Source organism: Diabrotica virgifera, chromosome 6 (assembly GCF_917563875.1).
Source record: "Diabrotica virgifera virgifera chromosome 6, PGI_DIABVI_V3a".
Lineage (NCBI taxonomy): Eukaryota > Metazoa > Arthropoda > Insecta > Coleoptera > Chrysomelidae > Diabrotica > Diabrotica virgifera.
In genome coordinates this window covers 228,820,746-228,839,713 of record NC_065448.1, presented here as the reverse complement: position 1 = coordinate 228,839,713, position 18,968 = coordinate 228,820,746, and the positions used below count along the sequence as shown (strand labels likewise).

At 34.7% G+C, this 18,968-nt stretch overlaps 1 protein-coding gene across 4 annotated transcripts; it reads left to right on the top strand.

Moving 5' to 3' along the window:
- Window positions 1–227: 227 nt before the first annotated feature.
- On the top strand, window positions 228–16,954 carry LOC126886772 (macrophage mannose receptor 1-like). Of its 4 annotated transcripts, none has more exons than XM_050653799.1 (7): window positions 228–395; window positions 667–752; window positions 2,587–2,695; window positions 6,061–6,392; window positions 13,691–13,799; window positions 14,426–14,545; window positions 16,158–16,954. In XM_050653799.1, the coding sequence occupies exons 1-7, from the start codon at window positions 347–349 to the stop codon at window positions 16,208–16,210; spliced, it is 858 nt and encodes a 285-aa protein (XP_050509756.1). In that variant the 5' UTR covers window positions 228–346; the 3' UTR covers window positions 16,211–16,954. The 4 variants fall into 4 exon arrangements, with proteins under 4 accessions (XP_050509756.1, XP_050509755.1, XP_050509754.1 ...); XM_050653798.1 differs by having other exon boundaries at window positions 15,985–16,954; XM_050653797.1 differs by having other exon boundaries at window positions 14,426–14,672; window positions 15,985–16,954.
- Window positions 16,955–18,968: the final 2,014 nt, after the last annotated feature.

Here is an 18,968-nt window from a genome sequence, read left to right as displayed (position 1 = left end):
AAAAAATTTATTTTTTGAATTTGTACGAATCGGAATAATTTTCTAACGGGGGCGAGTATCAAGCCTGGACTAACTCGCACAAAATTAAAAAGGATTTTGTTAAAAATAAACGATTCCCGAAACTACTGTTGTATTCATAACATCGTATTTGTTTATATTGGCAATTCTTTGTTGATAGTATACAAAGTATACAAAAAGGTTTTTTTATAACAATCACTCATGACTCATGACCTTTTATCAAAAATATCTTGTACCTAATGTGCATTAAATAACACAGACACATGCTTCACACGCATCATTTGCAAATATTGCATGTAAATTTTCACTAGTGAAATTGAAAGTTAGTATGGGAACAGGATTATTTTGTGTGGTGATTTTATTCGTAATAGGTTATGGTAAGTAATAGTATATTATTCAAAGAACATGTCATTGTAATGATGGCTATTGCTCACCATGATGAAGTTTGAGACACGAGCCTAACATTACATGCGTGTAGAATACTATACTTTTTCTACGGCCTTTTTTATTTTAATTAATAAAAAAATATAATTATCAACCACTTGGGATTAAAATCATAATTTACAAAAATAAATGGTTTTCTTTAGTAGTGATGTTTTTAAATTTTCATTATATCTCCGAAGATTTAACTCTAATTCTATGTTTTAGGTTATTGTTCAAAAGAATGGGGAACTGACTACGTTGAAGTAACTGAGCCTCCAATTACTCAAAACTTCTATTTCAGTAAAACCGGGGTAAGTATATCTATCTTTCATATAAAGTACCAAAATATCATATTATACCGGGTGTCCACTTACATTTTCCCCCATTTTAACTGCCTATAACTTCTAAACGGCTCAAGATAGAAATATGTAGTTTTCGCTGAAATGTTTTATTTTAGTAAAAGTTTTGTCTGAATGGACTGAATTTTTTATATCGCTTTCAAATACGAAAAGAAAAAGGGCGGATTTTTGAAAAAAACGTTGTTGACTTTTTTTTAATGGAACACCCAGTATATTTTTTTGCAAATTGAAAGAAAGGTTATTCACCTATCCAGCTACATAAAGTTTTTCAAAATCGGTTGTCAAATGACTGAGTAATTAATTTTTAAAATGAGAGGTGCAACGTGGATATCACATGTTATGTGATTTCCACATTGCATCTCTCATTTTAAAAATTAATTGCTCAGTCATTTGACCACCGATTTTAAAAACATTTATATCGTTGGATAGGGAAATGACCGTTTTTTCAAGTTTTTAGGTAAATGACCATTTTTATGTCGATTTTAAATTAAAAATGGCGTATTTTTGGAAAAAAAACGTTGCTAACTTTTTTTATTGAAACACCCAGTATATTTTTATGTAGCTTGAAAAAACGGTCATTTACCTATCCAGCGATATTAAATTTTTTAAAATCAGTTGTCGAATGACTGAGCAACTGATTTTTAAAATGAAAGATGCAATGTGGAAATCACATAACATAATATCATTTTGCTTAGTTATGTTATTTAGGTATGTGATATCCACGTTGCACCGCTCATTTTAAAAATTAATTACTCAGTGATTTGACGACCGATTTTGAAAAACTGTATATCGCTGGATAGATGAATGACCTTTCTTTCAATTTACAAAAAAATATACTGGGTGATCCATTAAAAAAAGTCAACAACGTTTTTTTAAAAATCCGCCATTTTTCTTTTCGTATTTGAAAGCGATATAAAAAATTCAATTCATTCAGACAAAGCTTTTACTATAATAAAGCATTTCATCGAAAACCGCATATTTCTATCTTAAGCCGTTCAGAAGTTATAAGGAGTTAAATGGGGGAAAATATAGGTGGACACCCGATATTACATAACATTTCATATTATATACCCCCCTATGGCTCAGTGGTAAGAGCGCCTACCTTTGGACCTAAAGGTCGTGAGTTCGAATCTCACCTGAATAGGGAATTTTTCATTTATAAAGATCAATATAAAAATGAAAATAGTTTCTGTCCTTGTGGGATCGGTACTCACCAGAGGGACCTCAGACGTTCTGATACAATTAGCGCCTCTTTGCAAAGAAAATGACATCGACTTTGATAAGTAACAAGACTTTTACTCAACACACACATTACACTTTACACTAGGTGCCTGATTGGAAAAATCCACTATACCATGTCAATGGCCATTAATTGTCGAGGCATTAATATAAATAAAAAAATATTCATATAGAATAAGAAAATAATTTATTACAATAATATCAACGATTATATTTTTCTTTAAACTTTAAAATGTTTAAGCGAGCGAGTTCCTACTTTGTCTTGGTAATACTGTATTGATCAGTTTAACTGATATTCTGTTAAATTATACAATTAATAAACTATTAAAGTCTTTTACCATTATCCTTTGACAAAGCTTTCTTTGTATTCCCTTCTTTAATTTTCCTTGAACTCTGTTTTTTACTATTTTTACCCTAAATATTTTATTACCCTCTTTTTTATATTTTCAGTCCATCGTTGGACCTTTTGTGGTGCTCTTCAATATTTTTTTCTCTTTTTTAATAGTAATGTTATTAAAAACCGTTGTAAAGCATTACAGTGTTTCAGGAATCTTATTATGAAGCTCTCCATACCTGTATAGAAAAATCCATGCAGCTGGTTTCCATCGATAGCGCAAAGAAAAATAGGGAGTTGGCCAAGATAATAAAGGATTCAGGTGAGAGACATTAAGTACCTATATACTATGTTGTTTTAGTCTGATTTATTAATTTTTTCTAATTAATTCATAATTGAAGACTGTTGCAACATGTGGTGTTCATGGAGAAGGGTCTTTGCCTTTCATCAGGTTAGCCAAAAGCGAACATGTATATCTAACGGAAAGATCATCATCATCACCAGCAGCCGTTATGAGTCCACTGCTGAACATAGGCCTTCTGTTAATAATTCCATTGCATCCGACTTTAAACACCGGGAATTCGGTTGCGCTAGTTGCGCTTGTTTGAGAACGAACTCCATTATGATGGGCATCGTGTCTAGGTCTCCATTATAGAATTTTTTTGTTCATCTTCTATGTTTAAATCTGGCAACATGTCCCGCCTAGTTCTATTTCAGCGTTGTAATTCATTGAACTGTGTTCTTGTTCATCATCATCACTGGCTTGACAACCCTTTCTGGGTCTTAGCCTGTTCCAGGATTCTTCTCCATTCTGATCTGTTTCGTGCTTTTTTTCTCCAGTTTTTTATTTTTAAGGTTATTATATCATTTTCTATTTGTTCTGAACATCTCAGCTTTGGTCTTCCTCTTGTTATTTTTCCTACTGGCATCTCTATGAATATTTTGTTTGGTATTTTGCCTTCTTCCATTCTTTCTACATGTTCCATCCAACGCAGCCGTCCTATTTAAATGTGTTCTTAACACCAGTTTTTCTCATAACTATTTTATTTAAAACTCTGTCTCTGAGGGACATTCAACATTTACCTCCTGATAGGTCTGTGTTCCGCTTGTGTGTTATTGATTACTTTTCTGGTAACGGCCAATGTTTGTGTCGCAGACGTTAGATCTGGGAGTACACTTTATTTAAGGGCCTTCCTTTTCATGCACATGGGAATAGCTGATCTCAAAACTTCCTTAGCTTTTCGTAAATCGCCCATGCCAGTCCTATTCTCCTCTTTAAATCTGTTAGTTGATTATCTCTTTCCGATTTAATCTCGTACTATTATAGCTACATATTTATAGCTATACTTTGTTATAATTTACGTGCTATTTGTTGAAGTGTTTTTGGTTAGTAGAAGGTCATGTATTCTGTTTTGGAAAAGTAAATTTTAAGGCCAACCCGTGTACAAGAGTCTTAAGCAGAATTAGGAAGTTGGCAGCTATGATCCACCCGCTCTTCAATAAGGACTATGTCGTCTGCAAACCTCAAGTTGTTTATAAACTCCCCATTTATGGTGACTCCAATATTTTGACAATTATTCTCTCATAGGACACTGTAACAAAGCGGTTAATAATTTAGGAGAGATGGTGTCTCATCGTCTAATATCCCTCTCTAAAGGAAATATATTTGTGTTTCCATACTACATTCTCACTGCAGCAGTTGCGCTATTAAATTATATTCCAAAGAAAAGTTGTGTACCTACTATACTCAATACTGCACTGTGTAAGAGCTCTTAACGCGGAGCTATGCTGGACCAAGTAAAACGCTTTCTCAAAATCTACAAATATTAGTAGGTTTAATTGGCTTGTTGTGTTTTGGTATAACTGAAAGGTATATAGATATAATATGTTTGTAACACTACTATTAAAGAATGACTTTAATGGAGTATAGGAGAGAACATTATCAATTTTTAGATTATAGATAACTCATCTTTTTCTACTTGACCTTTCATCGTCCATTTTTATACATAGGCCTCTTCAAACTCGTTCCACCTACCTCTATTCCGGGCAAAAGGCTTATCATTTATTCCAGTTACTTTTTAGATATATCATCTACCAATTCCATCTGTTGTGTTCCTTGTTAATATCCCCATATAAAGTCACGAATATTGTATTGTGTCATTCCAATGTTGGTTCATTTGAAAATGATCTTATGCATTCAAAATTTTAAATATATTTTTAGCAAACTATTTTTGACAAACAATTACATCAATAATTCTCTTTTTTAATCCTGGATTGCTAATATTACCCATCTCCTCAAGATCCTTCCCACTTTTTGTTAATTAGTAAAGTAAAGCCGATGAACACCAGTTTCTAGCTAGCAATAACGAAGCTTTAAGTATGGTACCGTAACCGAATACCATACCGAATATTTATGAATATTCCTTGAATCGGCATCATTCAATTCTACCGTACCTGAGAACTGAAGATGCCTAGTAAATAAGGCATGAGAAACCGGTCGTCCCTGGTGGAATAAATTGATTGTGAATAAGTTTCTTTAGTTATATCTCTTTACCTAAATATTTATTTATATCAAAAATGAATAACCATTTTTAATTTCGTTGCAACACGAAACTACCGCATCATTATTATAGTCCAATCAGAGACTGCAGCAAGCACCTCTACCGGTTTCGAAACTTATTAGTCTGTCATCAGGAGGCACATGTGCTGCTCTCTCTGACCCAACTAGGACAAACCTGGCGTACAGTCACGGATTGCAACGAACGAAATTGCAGGGATGCCCTAGCAGCAACTGGTAGCAAAAAACTAAGTTTTCAATCTAATAGCACATAAAACAACACCCAAAAATGTTACTCCACATCCTACCAGATTGAAAACAATGGGAATCTTCTCTGGTAACACCTCCGAGGCTACAACAATTTGCAAACCGTAACGGATGCTGAGACTAAGTCTTATAATTTACGACCCATCTGCTCAGCGCGGTAAAGTTCAAACGAGAATGGTTCCCTTCGTACTCCAATCAGAGTAAACATGTAAATCAAAAATGAAAAACCATTTTCAATTTCGTTGCAACACGAAACCACAGCCGCATTATTATTCTAGTCCAATCAGAGAGTGCAGCAAGCAACTCTACCGGTTTCGAAACTTATTAGTCTCTAATCAGGAGGCAAATAATGCTGCTTTCGTGACATATTTGCTAGCAGTTGCCGCTAGGGCATCCCTGCCATTTCGTTCTTTGCAATCCGTCACTGCACGCCGGGGTCCTAGTTGGGTCATGTGCCTCCTGATTGGAGACTAATAAGTTTCGAAACCGGTAGAGGTACTTGCTGTACTCTATGATTGGACTAGAATAATGATGCGGCTGTAGTTTCGTGTTGAAACGAAATTGAAAATGGTTTTTCATTTTTGTTATACATGTTTACTCTGATTGGAGTACGAAGGGAACCATTCTCGTTGAAACTTTACCGCGCTGAGCAGATGGGACGTGAATTATAAATTGTAAAATTCCCTCATCTTCCTTTGTCTCAGTATCTGTTATTGCTTGCAAATTGTAGAAGCCTCGGAGTTGTTACCAGAGAAGGTTCCCATTCTTTTCAATCTGGTAGGATGTAGAGTAACATTTTTGGATATTGTTTTATGTGCTATTAGATTGAAAACTTAGTTTTTTTATTTATTTATATCTTTAAGGTGGCTTACATCGATATTGGACATCCGGTAACAACATAGCAAAAGGTAGGTGGTCTTGGAGTAAAGGAGAGCCCATTGACTACTTTAATTGGAACCCTGATTTACCAACACCTCCATCAGAGGAAAGCTATTATTATAACGTCCATCAAGAATGTATTAAAATTGCCAAAAATGAAGATAAACTCTACTGGGAGCGGGGCTTCTGCCACGAGAAAAACCTGTATATCTGCGAAAAAACACTGAAGGTCTCCAAAAGTGACTGTGTTGCTACAGAAAATTTGGTCCAGGGAGATAGTCAGTCTCATTTCAAATATTACATAGCTGAAGAGAGAGTAAGTAACAAATAAGATTTATTAATAAATCAATATCTAATATTTTAAAATCCTAATGCGACAAGTCACGCCGTCTGTCCGGTACGGTTTCGATATTATGTACACATTTTATGACGGTATCCCGAATGAAGTACGTGTCCCTAGTGGCGGGATACGGGCAACAATACATTGGCTTATAGGGCAGTCCTTACAGTAGGGATCCTGGCCTATACAGAAAAATGCAGGCGGGTGTGGGGTAATACTGCACTTTGGTTGCATTGGTGGTGAATTGGCTAAACGTGCAGGGCAGGGTATGGTGCTGATAGAAAAGGCATTCAGGCGTCAAATATCCAAAAAAATTTTCAGGCCATAATAATGAAAGGACCTTCTCCAAACGCAATAAAAACTTATACTGAAATTATGGCATCTCCTGAGGTAAAATGTTCCGGAAGAAAAATGAGCCTCCATTCGGATCTCCGGGTAAGGACTATCTCAGGGGGAACACCATTGCAGGTTAGAAAATTCAGAATAGGGTCTTGGAATCTTGGTACTCTTACAGGTGAGAGCCTGGAGTTAGTGGATGCGCTCAAACGAAGAAGAGTTCAAATTGCTTGTATTCAAGAAACTAGGTGGAAAAGACAAAGGGCGAAAGAACTAGGTGATGAATATAAATTGTGGTATGTAGGGAGTAGTAACACTAGAAATGGAGTTGGTATAATTGCTGATAGTGAAATGAAAGATAACGTAGTAGAAGTTGTAAGAACGAGTGATAGAATGATGTCAGTAAACTTTGTAATTGATAAAGAGGCATTGAATTTTGTGTGTGCATGCTCCTCAAACAGGCCTGGGTGAGAATGAAAGAAGAGCTTTCTATGACCAATTAGGAGACGTACTGAGTGATATTCCAGCAGAGGAGAAAGTTATAATAGGAGGTGATTTCAATGCACATGTGGGCCAAGCCAAGACAGGATATGAAACAATACATGGGGGACTAGGCTTTGGAACTAGAAATGAAGCTGGATATGACATATGACATGCTAGAATTAGTAACAATATTGGATATGGCGATTGTTAACACATTCTTTTACCTACAAATGGGGACAACATCAATCCCAAATAGATTACTTCATGATAAGGAAAAAAGACATACGTGAATGCAAGGACTGTAAGGTAATAGTTAGTGAGACAGTAAGCCAACAACATAAGCAGCTTGTTCTGGACATCGAAGTAAAAAGCGAAACTAAACAAAAATATCGGAGAGGACCACAAAAAATCAAGTGGTGGATGCTAAAAGATGAGAAGGAAAGTCTATTCAGGGAAAGAATAGTAGAAAAAATATGTTGAAACATGAAAGGAAGCCCTAACACAATTTGGAGAAAAATGGCCAATATTATTAGAGAGACGGCTATTGAAATACTTGGGAAAACGTCAGGAAGGAAGTTTGAGGATAAAGAGACTTGGTGGTGGCCAAATGAAGTACAAGGAAAAATAAAAGAGAAGAGAAAATTATATAAAAATTGGCAAGAAACCAGATCGGACATAGATCTTCAAAACTATATGGTCGCCAAAAGGGAAGCGAAAGTAGCAGTAGCGAAAGCAAAAGTAGGAGCGTATTCAAACCTATACGATCAACTTGATACCAGGGAAGGCGAAGCAAAGATATATAAAATAGCCAAAGAGAGAGCAAAGAAAGCAAGAGATTTTAATCAGATTAGATGTGTCCGAGATGAAAACAATAAAATACTAATTCACGAAAAGTTTATCAAAAAGAGATGGAGAAAGTATTTTGACAGTTTATTAAATGAAGAATTTGACAGACAGCCTGTGGAGTTAACGGAGACAGTAACAGCAATGGTTCCCAGAATAACAAACGAGGAAGTGGCTCAAGCGCTTTAAAAATAAAGAAAGGAAAAACAGTCGGACCAGCTGATATTCCTGGGGAAGTATGGAGACCATTGGCAGAGACAGGAATAAGTTGGCTGGCAGGTATATTTAATAGAATTATGGAAGTTGGACAAATGCCAGACGAATGGAGAAGCAGTATGTTAGTACCTGTCTACAAAAACAAGGGAGACATATAACAATGCACAAACTACAGGGTTATAAAACTACTTAGCCACACCATGAAAATATGGGAGAGAGTAATTGATAGACGGATACGTGAAGAAACCGAAATATCCGATAATCAATTTGGCTGATTATGCAGGGCAGGGCAGATCAAAAACAGATGCAATTTTCATTGTAAGGCAACTGATGGAAAAATACAGGAATAAAGAGACCAACGCTCATATGGTATTCATTGATCTTGAGAAAGCATATGATAGAGTTCCTCGAGAGATTCTATGGTGGGCACTCAATAAGAAAGAAGTCCCTGGCGAATATGTAAAGATTGTGAGAGATATGTATGAGGGAGTAACGACTAGTGTTAGAACAGGTGTGGGAGAGACTGATAAATTTCAGGTGAAAGTAGGATTGCACCAAGGCTCGGTGCTTAGTCCTTATTTATTCTCATTAGTTTTGGACCAGGTAACAGCGAAACTACAGGGTAGTATTCTATGGTGCCTAATGTATGCCGATGACGTAGTGTTAATAGGAAATAGTGAAAGAGACTTAGAACAAAAACTGGAACAGTGGAGACAAGCTGTGGAGGAAAAAGGTTTAAAACTTAGTAGGACAAAAACAGAGTATTTGGAATGTTCATTTAAAGATGGAGTTACCACAAATAAAATGGTATCTTTGGATGGTGGAATGATTGTGGAAAGCAATAGTTTTAAGTACCTAGGATCGGTATTACAGAGTAATGGAGAAATAGATGGAGATACATACAGTAGGATTAGGGCGGGATGGATGAAGTGGAAAGAAGCGAGTGGTGTGTTGTGTGACAGAAAAATTCCAATAAAGCTGAAGGGAAAATTCTATAAAACAGCCATAAGACCGGCTATGATTCACGGAACTGAATGTTGGGCAGCGAAAAAGTAAGAGGAACAACGAATGCATGTGGCGGAAATGAGAATGCTTAGATGGATGAGTGGAGTGACAAAGAGGGATAAAATTAGAATGAGTATATTAGGGGAAGTCTAGGTGTGGCATCAATTGATGCCAAAATGAGAGGGCATAGGTTAAGATGGTTTGGTCATGTTCAACTTCGAGACGTTAGTCACCCAATACGAAGAATAGCTAAAGTTCAGATTTCTGGAAGGAGTAGGAGAGGAAGACCAAAGAAGACCTGGGGGAGACGATAAGGCAGGACATGTTGGTAAAGGGGATTAACATTGATATGACCCAAGATAGAATAGTGAAAAGAAATGCAATTAGGGAAGCCGACCCCGCATAGGGATAAAGCAAAGAGGATGATGATGATGTTCACATTAATGACGTTTAATAAACGTCACTTTATTTTGTTAGATCCTTTTTTTTTATTTACATTAACGTGCTCGGCAACTATGGCCACTCGCACGGGACGATTACAAACAAGATTACAAGAGGTATAATTAAAGAGCATTAACAAGTTATGTCATAAAAAAAATTAAAGTTTATGATACAATGATATTTTTTTTAAAAACTGAAGAACTCTGTCTAACTGGTTGGTATCACTTAGAATGTCACATAGCTGCGGTTTAAGTTTGAGCTGTTGTCTTACTACACTGAACTGATGACATTCGGTAATAATGTGGCATCAGGAAGCCGTGAGTAAGTTTGGTGTGGCCTATACGGATTCTTCTTATATTTGTAAGGTCTTGTCTAGAGAGTCCTGTGGGGCCAGTGTAAAGTGGCTTATATACTGAGGGCTGGATTGCACGTAAAGATGTATTTAAGGAGCTCCAGTGGGTTTGCCATAATCTCCATGTGAATCTGTATGCTTCTGTTTTCAAATCTTTACAAATTTGGATGTGGGTTGTTGACGTGGTATCTGTTGAAGCCGTTTTATCATGCTGATCTGCAAGTTCATTGCCAGGTATACCAATGTGAGACGGAATCCATATAAATGTAATCTTAGTGTTTAAGGTAGAAAGGTGGTGGTAACAATGATGGATATTTTGGACAAGAGGATGATCGGTAAATAATTCCTGAATGCATAAAATTGAAGCTAGAGAGTCTGTAAAAAATGGCAACATTTATGTTCGGGAGGTTAATATTCTTAATAGCCTTAGATCCTTTTTAAAACAGCTTCAGAATGACTTAACCGAATTAGATAATTTCGATTTTAAATCATTTGTAGTCCAAGGATGGTTTAAAAGCTGAAAAACTGTGATAAAATTGTAAAAAAATAATATAAATAACAATGTTATTGTCATATAACATTGTTATAGAAAAGAGTATGACGTCAACAAACTTAATTCATTCGAAATATGGATGTACCGCCGAGTGGTAAGAATAAACTGCACCCCCAGAACTACAAATGAAGAAGTACTGGAAATAATGAACACACGTCCTCATCTGGTCAATACAATCAAAATTAGAAAGACGTCATATCTAGAACACATAATAAGTCATAGGGAATTTGAGCATCTCCAGGTAATATTAGAAGGCAAAATGGAAGGTAAAAGGAGTAGAAGAAGAAAGAAAAAATCCTGCCTCCGAAACATTAGAGATTGGACTCACACAACAGGAAATGCCTTAATTCATCAAGCCCAGAACAGAGAGAAATTTGTCATATTGATCGCCAACCTCAATAGAGAAGGCAATTAGGAGGAGGATTGTCATATAAACACAGTTATAATAGTCTAAGAGCTAGAGCCGAAAAATCATCGTCATAAGTAATATGGAGTTTGGCATGTGAAATGTGTCTATTGTATATTGATAATTATGACCCCTTTCAGGCTGACACCTCAGTGGATACAGAAAGTAGCAATAAGGAATGAAAGGGGAAAGTTAGTGTAGTCTTTAAAGGTTTTCACCTCCTATTTTGTTAAACTTCCATCGATTTGCATGAAAATTGGTGACTAGTTAGAGCATACCCCAAGAAATAAAAATGATTTAGTGCCAACTTGCACTTTTACCCTGGGGGTGGATACCACCCCTTCTCGGGGGTGAAAACTATTTTATTAAAAATAAACCCACAAATCGATAGAGGGACAAATTATAAGTAAAATTGGTTGCATCATGTTATTAAAATAAATCAATACTTTTTGAGTTATTCAAGATCAAAAATTTGTCTGTTTAACAGAACGTGCGTGAAGTTACGGATGATAAAAAGAATATATTAATTAATTGTATGTTAGTAAAATATTATTTTTATATTATTTCGATATTATAAATTTAGCAAAAGTGTATTTTAATATGTCAAATATACCCATTATTGGACACCACCAGTTTCTGGATATATTCAGTTTATATTGATAGAAAAAATTCAAATAAATATCGAAATAATAAAAAATAATATTTTACTAACATAAAATTAATTAATATGTTCTTTTTATTACCTATCCCTAACTTCACGCATAATATGCTCTTAAAAGGACAAATCTTTGATCTTTAATAACTCAAAAACTCTTGATTTATTTTAATAACATGATATAACAAATTTTACTTAAAATTTGTTTCTCTATCGATTTGTGGGGTTATTTTTATAATACTGTTTTCACCCGCGGGAAGGGGTGGTATTCACCACCAGGGTAAAACTGCAAGTTGGCACCAAATCAGTTTTATTTCTTGGGGAATGCTCTAACTATTCACCAATTTGCATGCAACTCGATGGAGGCTTAACAAAACAGGAGGTGAAAACCTTTCATGACTGCACTAACTTTCCCCTTTCATCCCTTATTGCTACTTCCTGTATCCACTGAGGTGTCAGCCTGAAAGGGGTCATATTTGTCAATATACAATGGACTCATTTCACAGGAAAAACTCCATATTACTTATGACGATGAATTTTCGGCTCTAGCTCTCCGTCTATAGTATACTCTATTTAGATTTACGTCACTAAAACTACGACTAACTTAGGGTCTATTTACTTTTTTACGTTTCCAGTGAAATCCGTGCTATTGGCACTTTATTAATTGATCTAAATAAATGATATTTAGAATTTTGTTTCATTAAATTTGTAATATTAAAATGTATTGCATTAATGCACAAACTTGAATTTTCAACTTTATCTCAGAGAAAATCTTGAAAATAAGTTATTTATGAAACAGTTCGTGAAGTATGCTTTTTTGCGCACGCACGCAATGTTTAGAGCACGAGCGGTGCGCTTAAGCATTGCGTAAGTGCGCAAAAAGTACTTCACGCACAGTTTCATACAATATCTTATCTACGATAAACAAGTAAAAAAACTGTAACTCTTTGTCACTGGAATATGTACATTTCTATTCTACAATTTGTAGAACTTTGACATTTAAAAATCCAAACTTCTTTCAAACCACAAAACTGTCAAAACTTTTGTTGTAGTTTATTGCTCACATGTCATCACCATGACAACGCGAAAGTTAAGGATATTTGATTATATGAAAGTTTGTCAAAAAACAGTGCGAAAAATAAATCCCATAAAATACATTGTTGCTCACGCACACAAAACTTATCCATAATATGATATAGAGTAGATAAAATTAGTTTTGATTATAAACATAATATATTCTGTATTTATTAATTTTCGATATTATAAGAAATAGAAATATTCTTGAGCACGGAGCACATTTTTACACACTTCCTATACAAATAATAAAATTTGATATCTGATGGGATATTGTAAAATATCTTCTTCCTTAGATCTCTACAAATATTTCAAAATCAACAGTAGCCACATCAATTCAGTCCTTCTCGAGTTATAAAATTAAAAAGATGTAAAAAATAAGAATATGAAAAAAATGGAGAGTATCAGATAAAACATGAAAAAATCAGAAAAAAATGGAGGATCTCAGAAAAAATTGGAAGGAAATATGTTAAAATAGGAGCAGTGGCAGTTCTAGACCAAAAAAAAAACTGGGTGGCAAGTCACAATATATTTTTAGTGGCCGGTGGTTTCGTTTGGTTCTCAAAAACCCCAATTATTGAAAGGGGATGTAAACATCCAAACAATCAATAATTCTTCAAAAAGATAGTTCTTAACTGAATTTTCGAAATTTCATCAGTTTAAGTACACTTATGAAATAAAATTGATTAATCGATCAATCAAAACTATCAATCCTTCTCCAAAATCATAAAACTGGAGGAAATCAGAAAAAAATGGAGGATCCCAGAAAAAATTGGAAGGAGATAAAAGAAAATAGGATAGGGGGATGTCACAAAAATTGAGAGCAGTGACTGTAGAAAGCCATTGATTTTATTCCTCTTCGCATGGCGATCGGTAAAATCACTATTTTTAATATTTTTTAAATTTTCAGGTAACATACCCCAAAGCTATTGACGTCTGCCGATCCATGTGCATGGAGCTAGTTAGTATTGAAAGCAAGCAGAAGAACCAGGATGTATCTCAAGCATTTGTGAACGCAAGTATGTACTGTAGCGGGTGTCCCAATAAAAATGGCTCTCGGCCATATATCAGAAACCGTTTATAGTACAGCTTTGAGAAAAAAATATTTATAACAAAAGTTGCCTCGGGAAATGCCTGGAAATTATTTTCATAATTGTAGGTTCACCGCTATAGGGCGTAATTGAATATCAAAAATTAAAAAATCTAAATTTTACAAAATTTGCCTAATGAAAGGGCACTGGAAATCCGATCATCGTATTCTTTATAAAATTATGCGCATATAGTAAGAGGTGGGGGTGAGTGGGAACCTTGTTAATAACAAGTTATGATAAATTCAATTTATCATAACCGGACTTACAGCCATTTTTTCATAATATGGTCCCCACTCACCCCACCTCTTATTTTCAAAGGCAGACTTAAACTTGTGAAATCAAATATTTGATGTTCAATTACGCCCTCTAGCGGTGAAGCTACAATTATGAAAATAATTTCTAGGCTTTTTCCGAGGAAACTTTTGTTATAAATATTTTTTTCTCGAAGTTGTACTATAAACGGTTCCCTGAGATATGGCCGAGAGTCATTTTTATTGGGACACCCGGTACATCACACAGAAAAGTATTTTATTTTTAATGCAACTCATTTTTAGATGTAACTGATACTTTCTGGTCTTCTGGACAACGAAGAAAAAGATTTGGTGCTTGGAAATGGATAAATGGCGAAACGGTTAACTTCTTTAGCTGGGACTCAGGAGAACCAAATAACAAAGGTGACGAATATTGTATTGAATTATTTAGCTGGACTGCAAATACGACAATGGTTTGGAATGATCAAAATTGCGAAACTAAAAGGAAGTTTATATGTGAACGGATCTTCCATTAAGGATTTACCGACAGGTGAACTTTTTTGAGACTAACAGTCAGGTGGGATGTGACAAACCCCAGCAATTGAAAGAGTTAAAGATACTCAAAAAATCTCTTAACGTTTAGTTGTCTGTGATGTCTGGAACGTCAACATCTTAAAGTTGGTCAAGATAGTTACTATTTACACTAACATTGTCTATATCTTCACTTACTTCCGAATTACTCTTGTCAATACATTCGTCACTCTCTGCTTCATCCCATAAGACCTGAAGACTGAAGACGTGTTTATTCTCGATCGTAATTCATTTTAGCTTAGACTAATAAAAAAAAAGAATGTGTGTGTACTTTGTTTGCACGTAAGAAGTTGAACTTCTATTATAGATATCAACGAAATTAATATGTACTTTAAACAGTTTATTTATATTTTATTTACATTTAAAATAATTTTAATGCTAACTACTTAACAAAAATTTTTATTAAAACAATAATAAAAATAAAAAAAAATAAAAGAATAAACCATACACAAACACATTGAAAAATACCACAAAGAAATTATTTCTGAGCAATAATTGTTGGCAAAAATATTAACTAAATACGCATTTTCTGAAAAAAAAATTATATAACAAAAATATACTTACAATCATAAAATGTATAAAAAAATAAAATATTGGATTGGGATTCGAACCCGCGTTTATTCGGGTGCGTAGGATTTGAAGTCGAAGCCTCTACTCATTTTGTCACCAACACGTACCTGCCATGTGCAAAGATAGGCCAACTAAACGTTTTACTGTTTGAAAGTTCTGAACCTATTCAAATTAGTTTGATTTTTGTTGAATTAAAATTTTAATTAAAATACAACAAAACATAGAGTAAGAAAACAATATATTAGATGAAAATTGGTAGAAATTACGTTGGTAATCAATTTATGTAAATCAAAGAATTGCCTACTAGACAGGTACATACATTTTCCAAATAGGTAAATACCTATGTCTTTTTTATTACAATACTGAAACATTTAAAATAATTACGTACCTGTTGCTTTTAAAAACTATTCAAAAAGTCACTACAATTATAAACTTGCTTTTTTCTCTGTCCTTACAACAATAAAAACTAATATACACAACATTTGTTTACCCATAACCGACATATTGAACAATTGTTGACAGTTCATTGTAATTACCCAATCAGAGCCCGTATAACGTTTGACCTGCGCCCAGTACCAAGACTTTGATGAATTCGAGCACATATAAATTTACTCCCAATGCTTCTAAAGAAGTATAACTTTAAAAAGATGTAAAAATATGTAATAAGTATTATTCACTTACCTATACTTACTTATTTATAGGAGTAAAACAAAATAAAGACAACTCTGCAGAAAGTACAAAATCAGAAACGTGGGGCGTGACCACTTCCAAGAATTAAACAGACGACTAAAAACTATGTGTCATGTCATAGATGAATATACAATAGAAATCTAGCCTCTGTGGCCACTACATGCAAAATTTCCTTATGTTTTAGACGCTTCAGGATTGTTGGGGTGTACCACACACCCCTGTCGGATGCCGGGTTAATGACTTGATGGTTTAGTACAAAAAATGTATGGTTTATAATAATTCTATCTCAACTATAATATTATGTTCTTTGTGATAATACATTTCTTCAAGAAATTAACGCACGAGAGGGAAGACTACGAAAACTATGGAATGACGATGAACTTACTGGAGGCACAATGAAAAGAAAAATAAGAAGAGAAGAAGACGAATAAGAAGAAGAAGAAACTGGTTAAGATATGCAAATGGAATTTGGTGGGTTTTAAGAGGTAGTTATTGCGCATTTTTTTATATATAATTAGGAACTTAATATTCACCATTGGCGCGCAAGCAGGTAACATGATCCTTATAACATAAGCGAATGAATAAAAAACAGAAAGGTAGGAAACCATGAGGCTATAGTTGGATTTTAATTTCAGTATTTTTTTAATGCTAGAATATTCCACAGAGTGACACGAACTTTGAGAAAAAATCACAGTTTGATTGGTACACGCGGTATACAATGACAGTTTCCCTGTCTAGCAACAATATTATTACACCGATATTCTTAAAGAATGAGGCTATAACATGTTAAAAAGGCACTTAAATCGGACAACAGATTTAGGAAATTCGAGACATTAAAAATGATCAATTTTTAAGGTGGTGCATTAATTCCTTGGAGAAGTGTATTTTATTATAATTATTATTAGGTATATTGAGCAATGACCTCTGTAGCATAAATAGAAATATAAAAATCAGTGTAGAATAAAATAAGTTTAAAATCTTGTTGCATTTTTTTTATTGGATTTGGATTGCTTGATCTATTTAGGCACGATATATAATAAATACTCTTTGTTACAATATTAAATATAGGGTGTCCCAAAAGTAGGGGAATGGTCGAATATTTCGCGATATAAACATCGAATTGAAAAACTTAAAAACATACAACATTTTTCAAAAATCTATCGAATGACACCCAAAAGTTCCATCTCGTGAAGGTAAGGGGAGGGGGGTAACTTTGAAGTCTTAGATAGGAACCAACATTTTTTATTGCATATTTTGATTCCCCTCGTAAAGTAAGCAACTTTTGATGGGTACATTTTTCCGAATTGTTAACAGATGGCGCTATAATCGGAAAACATAAATTATCGTGATAACCTAGGTAAATTATCGAAACGGTCTAATATCTCGAGAAATACAGTTCCAAATGAAAAACCAAAAAATCGTGTTTAATATTTTACAAAAACCTATGAATGAAAGAAAACACGACCCACTTCTTCAGAACCTGGAGGTGAGGTAAAGTTTTGGATTGCTCATAAAAGAATAAGATAAGTAATATTTATTGGAAACATTTTTTAGAATTATTGATGTATGGCGCTAACAAATCTCATTTTTCCGACTATGTAGCGCCATTATCCACAATTCTAAAAATGTTCCAAATAAAAATGATAGTAATTGTTTCATGAAGAATTCAAATCTGCAACAAAAAATAAAGGTTCGTATTTAAGATTATAAAGTAACCACCCACCCAACCTCTGTATGAGGTCGTGTTTGACGTTATAAATTCTACTTTTGGGATACCCTGTATAATGGTGTTGTAATAATACGCCGCGAACACGCACCAACACTAGAGCCGTACGAGTTCCACAGTCCGCGCAGACGCCCCACTCATTTCCACTTCTCCGAAACAGCACAGGCAGAGGGATACTTAAGGAGGCCAGCGAACCGAGATTCTTCAGTCTTGAAGCGACAGCTCTGAATTGAGTTTTGTTTTAACCTGTGTTTTACTGGGTCTGTCGTCTTGAAAGAAATACCCGTCACAAATTGGCGCCCGAGCAGGACTTGGCGAGCCAATTTGTGGCAGGTAATTCTTCCAAGACGACAGACTTAGTAAAACACAGGTTAAAATAAAATAAGTACATTCAATGTAATTATGTACAGATCAAAAAGAAATAAAATACAATTCTATTTGTCGCCGCGTTGCAGCGAAGTCCTCCTTCGGATGGACGTCTGTAAAAGAAAAGCAAAATTAATAACAATACGAAATATTCTTACACCTCGGTGCAGTGTAAGTTGCAAAACAGTCACGCGATTAAAATATATAAATTTATCGGGAGTTCGCTCACTTCGCTTGCTACCGCTTAATTATGAGCCGCAAATTAGTTCAACACGGTACACCTTCCTGCTCAAGTTGACGTGCCTTAGCTTGCGAGATCACGTCACTACGGTGACTCACTACTCAGGTCGGACTGCCTCGCTCACCTTGCTTGGCTGGTAGTGGAGCCCAGAGCTGTCGCTTATATAAATCATATATAAATAAATATTTATACACTGTAAATATACATATTGTATGTATTTATAAATAAAAAACAAGAAAAGTGCAAAACAGGAAATGGACAGGACTCATGGAATAGACCAGCAGGTATACTCTTCATCCATGGACCTAAGCAACTTAAATTGAAGTAAGATTAAGGATTTAAAGTGCCTTTCATAGCAACTTCGATATAGCAACTAAACACATTAAGCCGACTCATTCAATACAAATTAGTCTTAAACACCTCCACTCACATTTTTTAGCTCCCATTTTATGTCTTATTTTCATGGTGATTTCTGAATTCTACTGCTTCCCCCTTGCATTTTGTATTTTGTTTCATAGGGTCAATTATTATTTCCGTCATCTCTTACTGTTACTGCTCTTATATGGCCTTGCATTATCTTGCATAAAACGCAAATCAGAATCTGAAGCAGTGTCTGATGGAAGAAGTTCTAAGAGACGATCAATATATTGTTATTGATTTAA

Excerpts from the sequence above, each read along its gene's own strand:
- LOC126886772 (XM_050653797.1), top strand. The coding sequence starts at position 347 with ATGGGAACAGGATTATTTTGTGTGGTGATTTTATTCGTAATAGGTTAT. Across the intron at positions 753-2,586 it reads TCTATTTCAGTAAAACCGGG|GAATCTTATTATGAAGCTCT; the intron begins GTAAGTATATCT and ends ACAGTGTTTCAG. Across the intron at positions 2,696-6,060 it reads CAAGATAATAAAGGATTCAG|GTGGCTTACATCGATATTGG; the intron begins GTGAGAGACATT and ends TATATCTTTAAG.